Source organism: Corvus moneduloides, chromosome 21 (genome assembly GCF_009650955.1).
Source record: "Corvus moneduloides isolate bCorMon1 chromosome 21, bCorMon1.pri, whole genome shotgun sequence".
Classification (NCBI taxonomy): Eukaryota; Metazoa; Chordata; class Aves; order Passeriformes; family Corvidae; genus Corvus; species Corvus moneduloides.
Genome location: NC_045496.1, coordinates 9265465 through 9284056, shown reverse-complemented (window position 1 = coordinate 9284056; position 18592 = coordinate 9265465). Strand labels below are relative to the sequence as shown.

General features: G+C 51.2%; 1 protein-coding gene across 12 annotated transcripts in view; it reads left to right on the top strand.

The window, feature by feature from the left end:
• EHMT1 (euchromatic histone lysine methyltransferase 1) overlaps positions 1-18072 on the top strand; it is a 116417-nt gene extending 98345 nt beyond the window's left edge. For 10 of the 12 annotated variants that reach the window (XM_032130661.1, XM_032130666.1, XM_032130668.1 and 7 more), the window contains 9 exons: positions 2612-2766; positions 3487-3654; positions 3985-4129; positions 4992-5069; positions 6343-6458; positions 8669-8755; positions 13159-13237; positions 15349-15524; positions 16316-16537. In XM_032130661.1, coding sequence (XP_031986552.1) covers positions 2612-2766; positions 3487-3654; positions 3985-4129; positions 4992-5069; positions 6343-6458; positions 8669-8755; positions 13159-13237; positions 15349-15524; positions 16316-16499 — 1188 coding nt within the window. In that variant the 3' untranslated portion in view covers positions 16500-16537. Of the gene's footprint in view, positions 1-2611; positions 2767-3486; positions 3655-3984; positions 4130-4991; positions 5070-6342; positions 6459-8668; positions 8756-13158; positions 13238-15348; positions 15525-16315 lie in introns of all 12 variants that reach the window. The other 2 variants (XM_032130658.1, XM_032130670.1) reach the window with 2 other exon arrangements.
• The last annotated feature ends 520 nt before the right edge of the window (positions 18073-18592 follow it).

Genomic DNA, 18592 nt, shown 5'->3' with positions numbered 1-18592 from the left:
CTCAGCTCTGAGCCTCGCCGATTCCCATCCCTTTGGGTCCATTGTGCTGCCGCTGGACACTGCACCAGGCAGATCCCCTCGAGTCCAGACCTACCAGCTCCATGTTTGTCCCAGGCCAGTGACTCTGGGTGTGGGTTAGGGGCACTCTGTGTGCCTTTTGAGGGGAATGAGCTCGTATTTGTGTTTCCGGATGGGCTGGGCACTCTGCCAGCAGCTCTCAAAGCCTGGCTTTTCCTGGGCGTCACCAGCACAAAGCTCTGATGTGTCCAGAGCATGGCCAGGCTGGAGCTGGCTCCTGGCCTGCTCTTCACCTCCATAAATCCTGCTGCAGTGGGATGCACCCAGTGCTTGAGTCCCTGGGAGCTCTGTGGGACCCACAGCACTGCCTGAGGGGTTGTGCCAGCTGCTTTCCCAGGGATTTACAACGAAATGGAGAAGATACAAAGGAGATACTGTCTGCTTTTCTCCCAGCTTCTTCAGGAGTGTCATTGTAGCAGCACATCCCCTCTTTTTCCTTATACTATGTTTCTCATTTTTTCTTTGGAGTCTCTACAGATATTGAAGTGTGGTGTCACCCCATTCCTGGAAGTGTCCAAGGCCAGGTTGTGGACAGGGCTTGGAGCAGCCTGGGATAGTGGAAGGTGTCCCTGCCCATGGCAGGGGGTGGGACTGGATGAGCTTTGAGGTCTCTTCCAACCCAAACCAAAGCAAACCCTTCTGTGTCTCTGTGATTGTGTGGTTTTACCCCAGCCAGTCACTGAGCCCCTCACAGTCCCAGTGGGGAGAGAATCAGAAGGGTAAAAGGTAGAAAAAGACTTCTGGGTTGACATACAGACAGTTTAACAAGGAAAGCCAAAGCCACACACACAGGCAAAGCAAAACAGGGAATTCATTCCCCTCTTCCCATGGTTGGACAGGTGTTCAGCACTACCAGGAGAGCAGGGCCCCATCCCACAGAGCGGTGACCTGGGAAGACAAAAACCATCACTCCCAATATCCCCCTTCCTTCTTCCCCCACTTTATATCCCGAGCTGATGTCAGATGGTCTGGAATATCCCTTTGGTCAGGGTCACCTGTCCTGCTGTGTCCTCCCAGCTTTCCATGTCCCCCAGTCTCCTCCCCAGTGTGGAGGAGGGCTCTGTGTCAGCCCTGCTCAGCAACTGCAAAACCATCTCTGTGTCACCACCCCTGTGTTCAGCACAGCCCCACACCAGCCACTGGGAAGAAACCACAGCTAAAACCAGCACACTTAGGTAGTTCCCAGTTCCCAGGCAGGTCTGGATCCAATGCTGTTCCTAAAAACAAGGTGAGAGGGGGCTTCTTGGGCTGTTCCATCTGATTGCTGACTCGGAACGAAACGGACTCGTTTGATCTGTCACAGCTTCAAGATCACACGTTAATGATGAACATCAAATCAACTCAGTCAACAATTTACTTGAAAGAAAACTGTGCTCTTAACAGCTGTGCATGTCACACATCCATCCTGGACCTGCAGCTGGGGTGTCCTGATGGATGTGGTTTAAGGACATTTAAGGACAAATGTCACTCGTGCTGGGAAACATCCCACTCTGGGAGAAATGCTTTTGATTGTGATGCTGCCTTTTAGGCAGGAGCAATGCAAGGCAGAGCCCCAGGCCAGGTGTCTGTGGCCTGTCTGGGCTGCAGCATGTGGATGCAACCCACAGGATGGATGTTTTCTGTACACTGGTATGGGATTTTTCTAGATGATACCATAAAGGGAGGCAGGAGCTGGGTAGAAAAGTGTCTCCCCCTCCTTGGTGGGTGGCAGTAGCTCCCCATTTAAGGCAGGACCTTAAGTTATGTGGTAACCCCGCAAACACTCCAGCAGCAGCTTTGTTTTTGCTTTAAAAAGAAGAAAAAAGCAGAATAGCTGTGTGATCATTACTATCATTTCACTGTTGTCATCGACGTCTTCAGAGCCTGTTGTGGGGAAGGGATCGACGTGTGCTGCAAATTGCAGTGTAACAGAAAACAGCATCATCACTTAAAATATCCCCATCAGAAAGATGAGTGTTCAGCTATTTCCAGTGCTGCTGGTGAGAGATGAGTACACACAGTATTTAAGAGATGCCTGGAGTCAGATTGATTGCTTACCCCGTGGCTCCTGATTCTCTTTCTGGCACCTTCACATACCCTATGCGCTCTTTTTCTCCTTAATTTCGTGCTGTGCTCTTTTTCTCCTTAATTTTGCAGCCCTGGGAGGCACAGTAGCTTTCCTGGCTGTTGGGGCTGGGGAAACTCAGCTTCCAGCCTTTTCCAGCATGTTTGTTCATGTCTGTCACCTCTTTCCTGGATTGATCCAGATTGGTTTGCGGCTTAGAGACAGACGAGCTGTCTGTGTGTGTGTAGGGAAGGTGATGGATTGCCTTGTGTGCAGCCTCCCTGTGCTTGGTATGCAGAGGTGGATGGAGTGGGAACTCCCTCCTTTGCTGCTCCAAGGTTTCCCTGTCCACCCTGGCACTCCCAGCCAGAGGGAGCAGCGTGGGGATGGCAGCCACACATTGAACGCTGCAGGTGCGGAGCTGAGGAAGGTGAGGTCCCGAAGCCAGGGGGTTTTAAACAATCTCTGCTCTGTTCTCTTTCCTTCCAGGAGGAGAACATTTGTTTGCACTGGGCTGCTTTTTCTGGCTGTGTTGACATCGCTGAGATCCTGCTGGCAGCAAAGTGTGACCTGCACGCCGTGAACATCCACGGCGACTCGCCCCTGCACATCGCGGCCCGAGAGAACCGCTACGAGTGTGTGGTGTAAGTGCACTGCTCACCCCTCTCCCTGCCTCTCTGGCTGCTGCCTGCCAGGCTCAGGAGAGCCTCTGGAATGCCTTTGGCCTTCACACACAGCCCAGGATTGGGATGGAGGGCTTGTTTTGCTCCCGGGGTGGTGGGCGCGAGGTACCAGCTGCTGCCAGAGCTGCTCAGCAGACGTGGCGCGTTCTGGATTCTGAGGGGCTGTGCTCAGCCTGGGCTTCCCAGCAGGAAGGTGTCAGGCTTCCTTGATTAAAGCTTTTTTTTCCCCACAACTAGCATGGTAACAGGGCTTTTCCTTTGCTTCATCCCTGCTCTGAATAAAACCATCATGCTCTCACCAAAAGCTGGTGAGTGTAAACAAGGGCCAAGTCCAACACCAGTTTCCTGTGGGACTCTTCCATTTCCAGCCTACTCTTCCCACCCCATATCTTTCCCTGCCAGAGAGAGTTTCAAGCCTGTCTGAAGTTAGGCTGGTACCAGCAAGGTACCTGAAGCAAGGCAAGGTTTGCCCAGAGCTCTCATGGGTGCCCAGAGCTCCAGTCTGTGGCTTCTGTCAGAAGGATTCACTGAACCATGCTTAATAAAGAAAATTCAGGTGATTATTCACTACTACAGATTCTTCCTCGTCCCTTAAGGGCTGTCTGGAGGATGTGATGCAGCTTGGTTTCCCCTTGCCTGGTTTCTCCTGGGGAATCCTTATCCTTCCTTGCTGTTTTGCAGTCTCTTTCTTTCCCGTGGCTCGGATGTCACTTTAAAGAACAAGGAGGGTGAGACCCCGCTGCAGTGCTCCAGCCTTAACTCTCAGGTCTGGGTGGCCCTACAGATGAACAAGACTCTCAAAGAATCATCTTCTGAGAAGCCTGCCCAGATAGAGAAGGTGGTGAGCAGGTGAGAATAGGGCTGGCTTTGCTTGTGGGTCATGAAATTGAGCCCTTGCACAGGGAAGGCTGGGGGCCTGGTTTAAGAAAGAATTGGTGTGAAGGTCAGTGTGAGCTTAGCCAGAACTAAGCCCATGCTGATTCAGTCCATGGTTTGCAAAATCGTCCTCCAAATGGAAATATTCACAAGCACAAAGAACCATCTATGAGGCAGGGTGGGAAAACATGAGCTCTGTTCTAGTCTGAATGGCTTTGAGTGCTCAGTGCTCAAGGATGGTGTTTGAATGGCCCCTTCTTTGGGGGGACTTTCCTTCTGTGACAGTTCTTTCTCCACTGACAGAGACATTGCCCGGGGCTACGAGCGGATCCCCATTCCCTGTGTCAATTCCGTGGACAGTGAGCCCTGTCCCAGCAACTACAAATACGTGTCACAGAACTGTGTCACCTCCCCGATGGACATTGACAGGAACATCACTCATTTACAGGTGAGGGATCCTGGTTTGCTCCTGTTCTGGGCTGTGCAGTGCTCCTCAGAACAGATTTGGCATTCCAGTTGGGAATGCTGAGTCCTAATATTGCTGTCAAATTCCAGCTAAGGTTGAGTTCCTCACCTCCAGCTCTTATGTAGGAGATGGGATTTTGATTTTCTTCAGTTTTGAGGCTTAAGCTGAGCTCTGTGTTCAGCTGTAGCACCGGCCATCTGGTGCTGGCTGCTGTGGCTCCCATTTATCCTTATCCTCTGTTCTGAGGCTGGAGAGTCAGGGATTTGTTGGGAGACCTTTCCTATGGACTGCAGCACCCAGGCCGAGGTCTTGGCTGTGATGCTGCAGTCCTGGAAGGGCTGGGTGGGGAAAGTTTAGGGTTAGGGTGAGGGTGAGCCCTGCTGGGCACAGCTCTGAGGTGGCTGAAGTGACCTTCCTATGGCCAGTCCCTGTTGTGCAGCAGCTGGTGGGGCTGTGCTGGCTGGGGGATGCCGGGGAAGCAGCCAGCTGGAGTGGGAAGTGGGAAGCAGCAGGGGAGGACTGAGCACAGTTGCATCATCTCCCAGCTCTGGTCCCTCCTTGGAGCTTTCCTTGTCCCCAAGTGTGGAGAGCAGCTCACAGGGCATGGGGGAGGGTTAATAACAGGGGCATCCTCCCGTGAGCAGTGAGGCTGGCTCAGAATGAGATCCCTCCTTGCAGGGCAGAGTCCTTTGGTGCTCAGTGCACACAGAAATAAAGAATGGAGTTAAACTGCCACTGAATGGTGGAGCTGCTGATCCTTCTGGCCGAGGAGCTGCACCAAGAGGAGGAGATGTGGTTTCAGTAGTGTGAGTGGTGTGGAATTGACCCTTTGCTTCTCTTGCAGTATTGTGTCTGCATAGATGACTGCTCCTCCAGTAACTGCATGTGTGGCCAGCTCAGCATGCGCTGCTGGTACGACAAGGTGAGGACACACAGCCCCCTCCTGGCTCACACCAGGGCTTGAGAGCTCAACTTTGCCTAATTCAGTTCCTTTCACTCAAAACCAACTCAAAACCAGGTCGGACAGGGCTTGGAGCAACCCTGGTCTAGTGGGAGATGTCCCTGCCCATGGAAGGGGTTGGAATGAGCTGAGCTTTAAAGTCCCTTCCAACCCAAACCATTCTCTGCTTCTGTAATTCCAGCTCCTTTCTTCTTGACTTAAAATGCCTGAAGTTGTAGTCTCAGCTCTGAGACGTGTGTGATAATCCAAACTGCGTGCTTAGGGCAGCTTTTCTTGTGTTACTTATTTGTGTTCCTCTCGTGCCAACTGAGCCATTAATTACACCCATGTGATAGGGAGCATTTAATAACCCATGCGTGAAGTCAGCTTCCATTTCAGAGCAACGTGGAAAGTGCTGTAAGATGTAAACAAAGGGAAGGGAGGAGAGAGAGAATTTGTTTTTTTAACTGCTTTTATTTATTGTGATTCTTGTGGTTGAAGGCAAAGTAAAGATGTTTTCACTGCCACACTGCCAGAAGTCAGGTTTGTTTCGGGTAAATGCTTCAACCCTCCAGGGAGGTTTGGAGATTCTTCTTTGGGCAGGTGCTGCAAAGATCAGAAGTTCTGTGAATCTCTGCACGTTTCTCCCACGAGGAATGTTGGCATCTTTCTTGGCTTTGTAGCCATTTTATTTACACATTAATAGGTAATTACACCTCTCAAGCCTTAAAAGCCAAATTTGTTAAATAGGATAAATTGCATCCATCACTTCCTTAATCCTGTATGTTGGTAAATAATTGAACTGCATTTTTTGGGACTGTTATTTGGGAAGGTAATGTGGTTCACAGAACTTGGGTGTACTGGCCTTGGGCTCTGGAAGTTCAGGCCTTATTCCAGAGGCAGACTAAGCATCCACTTCTCCCCTCCAGCACAGCAAATGACAATAATGATGATGATGCACACCAGTTTTCTGCACAGCACCGGGAGGTATTTTTTAGTGCTGTGTAGGGTGATGCCAGGCAGCAAAAATCTAAATTCTCTGGCTGTTTGTCAGCTGTGGGTGACAGTGCTGCTGTCAGGGTAGAGCAAAATCACTGCAGAACCTGAGCTCTGACGCTGGGTTTGGGGAGGTCAGGGCACGACTCCGCCTTGGGGTTCTCTGGCCTGATTTTACCCTGGGGGGAATTTCTCCCTGTGGTTTTGGGGATCCCAGTAGCAGACAAATAACCCAGTCTGGGGTGGCTCTCTCCTTCAGGATGGCCGACTCCTGCCTGAGTTCAACATGGCTGAGCCCCCCCTGATCTTTGAGTGCAACCACGCGTGCTCGTGCTGGAGAACCTGCAGGAACCGGGTGGTGCAGAACGGCCTCAGGTGAGCAGGAGGGGCCAAACACAGCTGATCTGGGCAGGACCAACCCCAAACCCATGAGCTTTCTGCTCTCAGCTCACCCATAAACCCACAAAACCCAGCACAGAAGCTGGGGCTGGTGGATGAAAGTGGGTTCCTGTCTGCTGCTGGTGGGAATGAAGCAGCAGTGGGTTGATGAGCTCAATTAACATCTCAATTAGTATTTGCACCCTGCCCATAGCACCATCAGGTGGGAACTGCAGTGTTCTTTCATCAGCTGAGCATAAAACATACAAATGGCTTGTGGGTTTGCATGCACAGCCCAAGTGTGGTGTCTCAGAGGGAGAGCTGAGAAGGATATGACAGCAACAGAGCTGCAGAGTCTTAATTCCGAAGGTCTCGTGAGCCAGCAGTCTAGATCAGAAATACAGGCCAGCATGCCCAGACTGGGCTGCTTAAAATTCCCAAGTTAGTGGCATGATTCCCCCTGAACTGGATACCTGAACACCTGATGGCTTCGCTGCTCCAGGTAAGACCAGTGGGATTTTGGTGCCTGGCTAAAAATGTCCATGTTTTGGTTTGGACCTCTGCTGTGGAGGAGTTTGACACTGCACTAAGCTCAAAGGGATCCCACTGGAAAAAAAGAAAGACTTTTTGGAATTTTTTTATAGTGCTGACAACACTCTTTTTGCAAGCTTTGTAGTTTCAATGACATTTTGCAATGTTAAAAATAAGCAAGGAAGAAACTCGATGTGTTTCCACAGAACTTTACCTCTCTCTGGTTTTCCCTGCCAAGCTCCCAAGTTCCAGTGCCTCTGTGGGTGTTTCTTCAGGAGCTGTACAGCCAGAGCTGTTGCTTTTGCATTTTTTGCCTTGCTGAAGCATTTTTTCTGAAAGATGGGAAGGGTTGGAAGCCCCCCCATGAGCCGGGGGGAGCAGCTCTGCTGGGAAGGAGGGTCAGGTGCTGGGCAGAGCCTGCGGTCCCCAGGGAAGCAGCGGGAAAGGCTCCTGCTGTGGGGCTGCAGCTGACACAGGGGTGCTGCTGCTCCATTTTCAGTGCTTCCTTTGTCAGATTCACTCAAATTAACTCTGCCTGGCAGAGCACACGTATCCAGCTGGCAGCCTGGCCCAGCTCAGCTGGCAGGCTCAGCTCGGAGCCGTGGCCCCACTGCCGCCGGTGTCGGCTCCAGTGCAGAGCCCAGACCTGAGCTGGGCTCTGCTCTGCTGGACGAGGCAAAACCTGGGGGAGCTTCCCCAAGCCCCAAACCCAGTGTTAGACCCAGTGTCTCTGAGAGCAATCATTCTCCTGAGGTCATGGTTTGCCTTAGTGAAGCTGTGGGCAAACAGGATGAAATTCACATCCCATGGTTTGAGCTGACAGTGCAGCAGGGAGTGGGGAGGGGGAAGAGAAGTACTGGGAAAAGCAACAGGGTGAAGTTAAGGTGAGCATCAGATTTCACTTAATTCCGATAACAGCATTGCTGAGAGTGGGTTTGGGTTCCCTCAGGGACAGAGCAAGCTTTTCCTAGCCCTGGAGACTGTTCATCCTGCACTTAACTCAGGTTCTGGCTGAGCATGAGGCAGAATGACTTACAGGATTGTTTCTCTGCCTATAAACCCCATCAGTAAAATTCCACAGAGCGGCTGTTACACCAAGAAGTCTCAAGTTGCAGCGTTTCTTCCTTGTCTTTCAGCCAGGCAGCTGAATATGGTGGAATTGCTGAATGCCCTGGTCTTGGCAGAGGGGCAGAGGGGTCAGAGCACTTAGCTCAAGGTGTTCTTTAGTCCCTGGGAGCTCCCTGCCTTCGCCCTCAGCACCACTCCCTGCACAGCTCCACTGCCCTAAATCCCCTTCCACCTTCCCTGCTTCTCCCAGGGCTGCATGGAGGGGAAGGAAATGCTGTGAGATTCTGATATCCTCTGTAAATCATCATCACACAGAGCATCTAGCCCTGTCCCCTCTTCCCCAGGGGTGCAGCTGGGCAGGCAGAAGGGGCTGCCTGGCACCTGTCCCTTGTCTCTGGGCTGTTTCCATGCCAGCATCTGCCTGCAGCTGGGAGCTGTGGGAGTGGAGCATCCCTGCAGTGTGAGAACGGAGGGTGAACATTCAAATCCTCTGGGAGTGCGTGGTGGTGGAAGGCGCTGGCTTTTTGCTCACCTCTCCACGAAAATCCGTTCTTTGGGTGGAGTGCTGCCATCAATGTGGCTTCATTTCCTCTTCTCCTCTTTCCCAGGACTCGGTTGCAGCTTTACCGGACACAAAAGATGGGCTGGGGAGTGCGGACGATGCAGGACATTCCTCTGGGAACCTTTGTGTGCGAGTAAGTTGTGCAGCTTCCATCAGCCCAGCAGATCCAGCACTTCCCAAATCCAGCACTTCCCAAATCCAGCACTTCCCCAGGGCACACGAACTTTGCTCTTCTTTAAGGAGAGGTTTTCATGCAAATCGAGCTGGCATCGAGCCCAGCTGCTGCCCTCAACCAGAGGTTTCCTGACTCCACTTCCTGCTCTGTCTGTCCTTTTCCTCACAGCGTGGAGCTTTCTCCACCCCCCTCTGTCTTGCTGGGATCTGGGCTCAGCTCTTCCCCCTCTGGAACCCAAGTGATGGGGGAAAAGCACATTTGGGTTGTGCTGCAAATGTGCTCAACTCATTCATGTGCCGTGGATATGGGACACTGCGGGCCAGGGCAGTTTGGAACAACTTTCTCTGCTTCAATCCTGACTTCTCCAGAGGTTTTCCAGTGTCACAGCTCTGGCTTTAGTCTGATGCAGCAAAACAGTGAAGCACTTGGGGTTAAGCACATGTTTTGGCCCTGACTCAATAAAGTACTTAGGCACAGAAATGTTCAGATTTATGTCAAGTGAAAAACCTGTCATCAGACCTCACAGTTTTAGGCTTTAAAGTGGTATGTGTGCTTTATTAAATAGTTTGGAAAGTGTTGTCTTCATTGCAATACAACAGTGAGTGAAGACCTTCTAAATAAGGCTGGACTCGTGTCCGTCATGGAAATGGCTGCTGGGGGTTTTTAGAACTAGTTATTGATGTGTTATGGAATTGGGGTGGGGGATTGAGGGAGATTATTGCAGTATTAAAGAAAAAAGAAAGGAAAAGATAATTCTGCAGCAAATTGGCCAAGTATTTATTGTGTGTCAGGAGCTGCCAGCTGCTAAATTTTTTTTTTTAGAGATAAAGCCAAAAGCTGCTGTTTGTGGGGAGTGGCTCAGGCCTGTCCTCATGCAGGGCTTTCTGTAAGCACCAAAGGTCCCAGAGTCCCCATGCAGTGCCCAGGGATGAGCCAGAGCCCGTGAATAAACTGCTCCCAAAGGAAAAAAGGCACTGACTTCAGCAAATCCTGCTGGAATGGCAGCACACAGCAGGAGCAGGCAGTGAGGAGGCAGCCCAGGGAAGGTGTGATGAACACAGACATTGCAGAGCACGTGGGGCTGATGGGGTGCAGATCCCACAGCCTGACTCTGCCCCCACGCTTGCCGGGAGCTGCTGGCACTGTTTCAGTGCTGGGCACTATCTTCGTTATCTAAATGAGCTGCTTACTAACCAGCTGAGCTAATTAACGTGGTGCCCGTGCACATTCCTCCTTGTGCCACACACTCATTTACTCACTCACCAACTCAGTCCTCTGCTCCATGAGTCCTTCCTGTGATTCTCTATGAGCATCCCATAGACCCGGCTCCTTCTTTTCCTCCTCTCTGGAAAGCAGCCCCAGTGCTGGCAGTGCCTGGGGCTGCCAGGACACAGCAGATCCTGGGATCAGCTCCTCTGGAAGAGCATTTGGTGTTAAACACCTGGATTAGAGCCCTGGGAGGGCAGTTGCTTTGTCCAGGGGTCGTTACTCTGCTTTGGAAGGATGATTGCATTGGTGTGACCTTTATTCTGTAACTCTTCATGGGCATCAGGAGCGGCTGAGAGAGCTGGGAAAGGGGCTCAGCCTGGAGCAAAGGAGGCCCAGGGGGGACCTTGTGGCTCTGCACAAGTCCCTGACAGGAGGGGGCAGCCGGGGGGGTCGGGCTCTGCTCCCAGGGAATCAGTGAAAGGGAAAACAGCCTCCAGCTGCACCAGGGGAGGTTCAGATCAGAGACAGGAAAATGGCTTTTTGCTGAAAGAGTGGTCAGGCACTGGAATGAGTCACCCAGGGAGGTGTTGGAGTCACCACCTCTGGGAGTGTTCAAAAAGAATCTGGATGTGGCAGCTGGGGATGTGGTTTGGGGTGATTGTGGTGGTGCTGGGGTCATGATGGGTCTCGATGATCCTGAGGGTTTCTCCCAACTGTGATGATTCTGTGACTCTGTAGCTGCCTCCTGTCCCTCCAGCACAGCCCTGGAAGCAGCAGCTTGGCGAGGGGAGGTGGCAGTGCCACCCTCCTGTCCCACTGGGCTCCCCCAGAGCTCTGCAGCTCCTCAGGGCTGTGCTCACATGCAGGTTTCTCCCTGGCCTTGGAATTTGGTGCTGTTCAGAAGCTGCTGTTGCTCACCCTGTGCAGCTGTTGCTGTGGGCTGGGTTGAATCTGTTCTGTTCATGTTGGTAGGTGGTGGAGCTGCTCCTTCTGCAAACAGCACAGCTGCTGCTGACTTTTGTTGGAAAGGCTGGGAATTAGTGGGATGCAGAAAGCAGAGGATCTGCTCTGTTCCTTTTGCATCCATTTATGGGTTTGGAATATTCACTTTGTTTCAGCAGTGCTTTAGGAAGGTACCAGCTGCATCAGGCCAGGTGTTTTAGCCACACCTTCAGCCAGAGAAGCCCCAGGCCTCCTGCTCCCACATCCTGTGGAAAACACTGGAGCCTGTGCTAGGGACTGCTTGTTGCTCTTGGTTTTTGCATGGAGTGCCCTCTGATCACAGAGTCGTTAAGGTTGGAAAGACCTCCAGGATTATCAGTTCCAACCCCAGTCAAGGCCAGCCTGTTTGAGCAGTGCTGAGTGGCCCTGTGAAGCTCTGGCATGGAGTTATTTGCCATCAGCCTGCTGAACACCCTGGTGGGAAGAAAGACACTGCCTTGACCACAGGAGCTCTTAAATGAAGGGGCTCCTGCTGTTTTTTGGGTAGGAACATGCACCCCTTGCATGTCCTCCCCTAACTTTGGGCCTGGAAAATCAGGGACCTGTTGCTATCTGTGAACAGCCTTGGAAAGGAAATGAGTTACAAGAAACAGGCTTTAAAGGAGCATCAAACTAACAATTTTTCATTTGATTGTGGTATTTTATTTCATGGAATTATAACCCTGCAGTGGCTGTTCCTGGGCACGAGGCCTCTCTGGGCAGAATTATTCAGCTGTTCTCAGCTGCTGCTGCTGCCCGCTGGGCCTTTCCACAGCAGCTTCTCCCTCTCTGGCCACGTTTCTGTGCTTTAGGCCTCCAAGGAGTGGGTGATTTCCAGCAGTAGAGCAGTGAGGGCAAACAGGAGGCTCCCAGTTGGGAGCTACAGCCGAAAATCCCTGGTCACAGAGCACAGGGATCCTCTCCAGGTTTGTGTTTCCTGGCTCTCAGCCTCCCCAGCCTGGGAGTTAAATGCTGCCTTGAGCCCCAGGGGGATTGGAGGCCGTTGTTTAACACTTGGAATGTGCCTGAGGGCTGTGGGAATGCTGTGAGAGGACTGCTGGTCATGGGAGTTCTGTTGATGCTGCAAAGAATATTTATTCATGTGCAATAATTTGTGTTTCACTGCAGGCTGGGAACACTCACATACCAAAATCAGAAACACTGACTGGTTTGGGTTGGGAGGGACCTTAAATCCCATCTCATTTCCACTGTCCCATGGGCAGGGACACCTTCCACTGCCCCAGATTGCTCCAAGCCCTGTCCTTGGACACTTGCAAAGCTGCTGTGCTGCTGCTTCTTTCTCACATCCTCCCTCAGTCCCTCCACTCTGTTACTTTGACTGAAGCAGCTCAGGGCAGGAAGTGTTGAACCTTGATGGTCCCAAGCTATTTAAAATGGAGACAGGGAGATGTGGGAACACCAGTGCCATGGGGACTCCTGCAGCAAGGGAGGTTTGCACCAAACCCAGACCTCTCTGGCTGTGAAAGGTGGGGCTGCATTTGGAACTTCTCAGCAAGCCCAGGCCAAGCAAAATCTGCATCATTCTGCTTGGAGGACTTGCCTGTCACCTGTTTTTACAACAGGGTGGTTGTAGCTGGGATCACAGCTCGGATTTATTCTGAGAAGGAAGCCCAGATCCTTCCAGGGATCCTGCCAGGACCTAGGACTTTTAAACCAAAACTTTTTAAGTTGTGTAGCCTATAATTGCTCAAAATACCCTGGGAAATACAGGAGGGGCAGACACAAACGTTTTGTTTTGGGGTGTGAACAGCACGAGCACTGCAGTGGTTGTGGGACAACCTGAGTCTGACCAGGAACTTCAGGAGACTTGGATTCGTGTGTTGATCTTGGCCAACAAAGAGATTTGCAAAAGGAAACTTATTCCTCAGGAAAAATGTAAATTGATTTTTAATATTAAAGTGGTTTTAATATCATTAAAGTCATTTTCAATATTATTTAAGTGTTGCTCTGAAGGGAAAAGAGTTTGGAGCCAGATTTTCACTGCTGGACATTAACAGGGCTCTGTTTGGGGGCTCGGAGCTGACCAGCACTGTGGCTGTGCTTGCCCATCTGTGGCTGGGCTGCCTCCCTGTGCCTCTCTCTTCCCAAAAGGAAGTGTTCAAACCTGTGATCACAGGAGCCTCTCATTCCTGCCTGTCCTTTGCCCACAGGTACGTTGGGGAGCTGATCTCCGACTCCGAGGCCGATGTCCGTGAGGAGGACTCCTACCTCTTCGACCTGGACAACAAGGTACGGTGTCTGCAGGTGTCCAGAGAGACAAACCCGAGGTCCTGCCTCCCCAAAAGAGCCCAGAGAAAGTTTGTCTCCATCTTGATGTACAGCAAAATCCTGCAGAGAGCACAACTGCTGTGCTTTGTTGGAAATGTGGTTGAGGTGAGATTTAGGGCTGGTTAAAAGGGCAGCAGAACCAACTCGTGCTGCCCACGCCACTTCTGAGCAAGATGCTCCTCTGTCAAAGCCCTTGGAGCATCCTGAGGTCAATTGTCCAGGGCTTGGTACTCCGAAGCTGGCACCTGTGTGATTGGCAGCTCTGTGAGTTCTTCATAAAGTGATGATGAGCTGAAGACTGAAAAAAAAACCCCCCAGCAAACCCTGTTCACTCATAAAGGATCCATGAGATATCCTGGCAGGGGCTTGTTCTGCTGCTTGTTTCCCTGCACTGCTCTGTGAGGGCTCTCAGGGCAGCAATTTGGCTTTGCAAAGCACCATCTGAAAGTTTTAAGCAAGGCCATGACTTCAGACTCCCCCTGGGGAAGGAGAAGTGAGAAAAGGTGAGCTGGGGACTTGCAGGAGTGGGGTGCCTTCCAAGGAAGGCTGTAAAACACTCTGTGCCTTGTTTCTGTCATCAGCTGGTGACAAAGAAGCTGGGCTTTATTTTTTGTTCTCGTCTGTTTTTTAAAGCAACACACGTTTGAGAGCTGAAAAAGGATAAACAATGAGTCTGGTGTGAAAACAGGGGGTTGGACTGAAATTAAGAAGTTGAAAGGGACTTCAGCCTGGTTTGTGCATTTATGAGCAAGAGCCCGCCTGGGCCCTGCCCTGCCTCTTGCATCCCTGAGGGAGAACCTCTGTGCTGGCCCCTGGGAAGCCATCAGGGAAGCAGGGAGGGAGGCCAAGGTGGAGCATCTGTAGAAAACCAGGCACCAAATCACTGAGGGATGGTTAAAGCTGCCCATCAGGCTGGGCAGAGAAGGGCAGGGCAGAGCCAGCAGGCCCTGTGTCCTCCAGAGCGATGGGGCATTGCCAAGGGTGTGAATCCCAACCCCAGAGGAGCCTCGAGGTCCTGGTGTGTCTGGAAGGAATGGCCTGAATGGATCTGTGCTGTGGTGAGAGTGCTTGGGCTGTCCTTGCTGTTGTCTGGGTTGTCATTTGTTGTTCCTGTTCCTTGAGTTGTCACTCACAGCCCCGTGTGAGGTGATCATGGAGTGTCCCGGGTCCTGCTGTGGGTGTGGGAGTGGTGCTGCCATCCTGCCCCACCATGGTATTTCCATGGATGAAACTGGGGGAGTGAAATCATTTAAATCATTGATTTATGGAATCAGAGCTGGTGACACCGTGTATGCTCCAGGCCCGTTGGGGTGGTGCCTCCCCCAGTTTTTGGGATGATTTCCTGGGCTCCTGCACCCCTGAGTGTGACCTGGCACAGCTCATCCATTAATGATCCGAGGTGCTTGTCCAAAAGGGACTTGGAGCACCACTAATGGATCCTTTTGCTTTTGGCCTCTTTGCAACTGAAATTAGCTGCTGTAATTAAAGCCTCTGCTTTGCACAGTCATTCTCTGCTGGAATAAAAAAGCCCTGAGGGGAGTTCTTTTATTTTCAAGGAAAACAAAGTATTACTGCTCTCTGGGCTCTCTGGAAAGGGAATTTCTGTGTTCTCACTTTCACTCTTATCTGCAAAACCCTGTATTTTCTCCAGGCTCTGGCTTTGTGTTTCCAAGCTGTCATGTTCAATTAGAGGACAGAACAGATGCCTGTTCCCCCATCCAGGGGCTGGTACCCACAAGGTGTCTGCACTGAACATCAATCCCGTTGTGCCAAACTGGTGCTTGGGTTGGGAGAAGTGGTGTGCCAGAGTGTTAAAAAACAGCTCTTGGGGTGTGCGGGGGCAGAGCGCTGTGCAGAAAACTCTTTTTTCAGGGTACTGTTGAATATAAATTGATTATAAAAGTGTGTGTGTGTGTTTTCAATCCTTCCAAACCCGCAGTGAGTGCCCTGCCCTGGCTGTTCCCGGAGCTCTCCAGAGTATTAATGGGGACACCAACAGCCTGGTCATTTATTTAATCCAGTAACTCCCAAGGCCAACGTGCTCTAACGAGCGCTGCCCCGTTTCTCCCCAGGATGGAGAGGTTTACTGCATCGATGCCCGTTTCTACGGCAACATCAGCCGCTTCATCAACCACCTGTGCGAGCCCAACCTCATCCCAGTGCGGGTGTTCATGTCCCACCAGGACCTGCGCTTCCCCAGGATCGCCTTCTTCAGCACCAGGCACATAGAGGCTGGAGAGGAGATCGGGTACGTGCCACCCCCCTGCCACCATCGAGGGGGACAAGAGCTCTGGGTCTCTCCAGCCCTTTGCTCCAGGGGTTGTGTCTCGGGGATCCCCCTGAAGTTTGCAAAGCCCCAGGCTCAACCTGGCTGTGTCCACTCAGAGCCCTGAACCCCCTGCCCTGGGCTGAGCCCCAGTGTGGGCAGCAGGGGAGGGGGATTGTGCCCCTGTGCCCCTGTGCTCAGGTGAGACCCCACCTGCAGCGCTGCCCCAGCCCCGGGGCCCAGCACAGGAAGGACCTGGAGCTGCTGGAGTGAATCCAGAGGAGGCCCCGGAGCTGCTCCAAGGGCCCCTCTGCTCTGGAGCCAGGCTGGGAGAGCTGGGGGTGCTCACCTGGAGAGGAGAAGGCTCCCGGGAGAGCTCAGAGCCCCTTCCAGGGCCTAAAGGGGCTCCAGGAGAGCTGCAGAGGGACTGGGGACAAGGCACGGAGGGACAGGACACAGGGAATGGCTTCCCACTGCCAGAGGGCAGGGATAGATTAGATTAGATTAGATAAAGGATCCCCTACAATGAGGGTGGGGCGGCCCTGGCACAGGGTGCCCAGAGCAGCTGGGGCTGCCCCATCCCTGGAGGTGTCCAAGGCCAGGTTGGATGGAGCTCCAATGGAAGATGCCCCTGCCCATGGAATAGGATGATCTTTCAGGTTCCTCCACCCCAAACCATCCCGGGATTCCCCGAAGCCGCAGCAGCACCGACGTCCCCTCGCTCCCCTTTGCTGCTGCCGTTCCCTGACCCCTCCTGTGTCTCTCTCTTGCAGCTTCGACTACGGGGACAGGTTCTGGGACATCAAAGGCAAATTCTTCAGCTGTCAGTGTGGTTCACCCAAGTGCAAACACTCGAGCTCAGCGCTGGCCCAGCGGCAGGCGAGCACCTCGGCCCAGGACACGCAGGAGAACGGGCTCCCCGACACCAGCTCTGCCACGGCCGCCGGCCCCTTTTGAGACTGACTCCTTCCAACCCCATAGATTCACATACTGTCTGAATTTCCATTTAAAAGAGAAAGAAGAGAGAGAGGAGGAAAAAAAAAAAAAAAGACACAAAACCACACAAAAAATTAAAAAAAAAAAAAAAAAGAGAAAAGAAAAAAAAATAAAAAGAAAAAAAACCCGCTCAAGGAAAGCCAAGGGTTTGTGACGCTTAGGGCTGTGCCACCGACTGTTACTTGAGGAAGGAGTGAAAGCAAATCCCGCCTCCGTGATGTTGTTCTCCCCTCCCTGCTCCTGGAAAGCTGCTGGGTTTCACAGCTGTGTGTGCAGGGGTGGCTGTTGCATTTTTTTTTTTTGCCACCCGAGCTGTCCTGGCCTCCTCTCTGAACGTGCTGAGTGTTGTCAGAGCCAGGGGGAGCCGCCCGTCCTCGGAATGTCACTCATTGCCTGGATCCCTCCCGCCCACTCACTCCAGTTCACCCACAATAAACTCTGGATGCTTGATGGGACTTCGTTTCTGGGAGGGAGCGGGAGGTGCTGGCTCTGGGTTTGCTTGGCACAGCCCCGGGGCAGGTTCTGCTGGTTGGTTTTTTGTTGGTTTGGTTGGTTTTTTGGTTGGTTGGTTGTTTTTGGGTTTGGTTTTTTTTTTTTTTTTGATCTATAAATGAATTAATTCCTCCCCCATCTCGCAGGACGTTGTGGTGGGGCCTTTCCAGGGGTGTTTCCTACAACCACCCTCAGTTCTCTCCAACCCCCACGGCTTTTTTCTCATCTGATGAGAAGAATGCCAGAGTCCTTCCAATCCCTGTGACCCCTGGCTCTCTCCCTCCTGGATTTTCTCCGTTCAAACCAGCTCTGGTCCAGGCCCTGGTCGTGTCTCAGTGTTGGGTTCCTCCGTGAAGGAACTCCCCTCACCCCGTCCCAGGAGTGGTTTTAGAGAGGGAAGGCTGAAGAGGATTTTACAAGACACTAATTCCTAAAGAAAACCAGTTTTCCCCCCCGCTTTTTTAAAGATAAAATGAATGATATATATATTATAGAGAACCTGGACTGGCTGGGGTGGACAGATGTGTCACGGTGAGAAGATCCCAGATGCCACCAGCTCGTCTGCTCCCATCCCTTTGCTCCACGCCGGGCACCTTGGATTGATTTTTAAGCCACATGCTATGAGGTTTCAATAAACTGATTTATTTTTTACCATTATTGAAACATCGGGGACAAGCATTAAAAACATGGAGAAAAAAAAAAAAAGCTTAAAAAAAAAAAAAAAAAAAAAAAAAACCAACAAAACAAAACCCACAAAAAAACCAAAAAAACCAAAACGACAACAAAAAGAAACCACAAAACAAAACGGTGCTGATTCTGGTGTGATTTTTGCTCACCACGTGAATATAAACTTATCAATTGTATAAAAAGAACAAAGTGATTTTAGTATAAAAATGCAGGAAAAAAAAACAAAACTTTTTTTAAATTGTTAGTATTGTAGTGTGAATAAATTTGCCATCACCTTTTGTGTGGTGGCTGGGCAGGTCATTATCTTAATTTTTTTTTTTTTTTTTGCATATATCTTTAAATACTGTAATTAGTGCAGTAACAAGTTTTTGTTTTTGTTTTTTTTTTTGTTCATCTCTTCTAGAACATTCATAATGCCATCATGTTTATTATTATTATTTTTTTTTCTGTTAATGTTTTTGACAGTTTTAAAGGAGCAGCCTTTTGGCTCTGATCATTTTCTTGTTCTGTTTTCAATGAAATCAATAAAAAAAAGGAAAAAAAAGTGCTTTAAAAGGAGTTTGGCTTTTTTTATCTGCTGGGGTGAGGGATGGCTCAGGCTGGGACTGAACTGCTCCTTGGTGGGCTTGAAAATGAAGAAAGTAACAACAAAAATCCCCATTCTTGCAAAGAAAAGCAGCCTGAGTGACTGTTTGCCTTTTATTTGGGGGGGGGGGGTTGAGGCTGTTTGTTAAAATTTTGTGTAATTAAAAGTTTGGGAGCCTGAATTCTGGATGGGCACCCTGACGTTTGGCGATCCTGGGATGTCTCCCCACCCCGTGCCAGGGGGAAATGAAATGGAAAACGCCAGGGAAGGAGGTGAGGGGGAGAAGCGG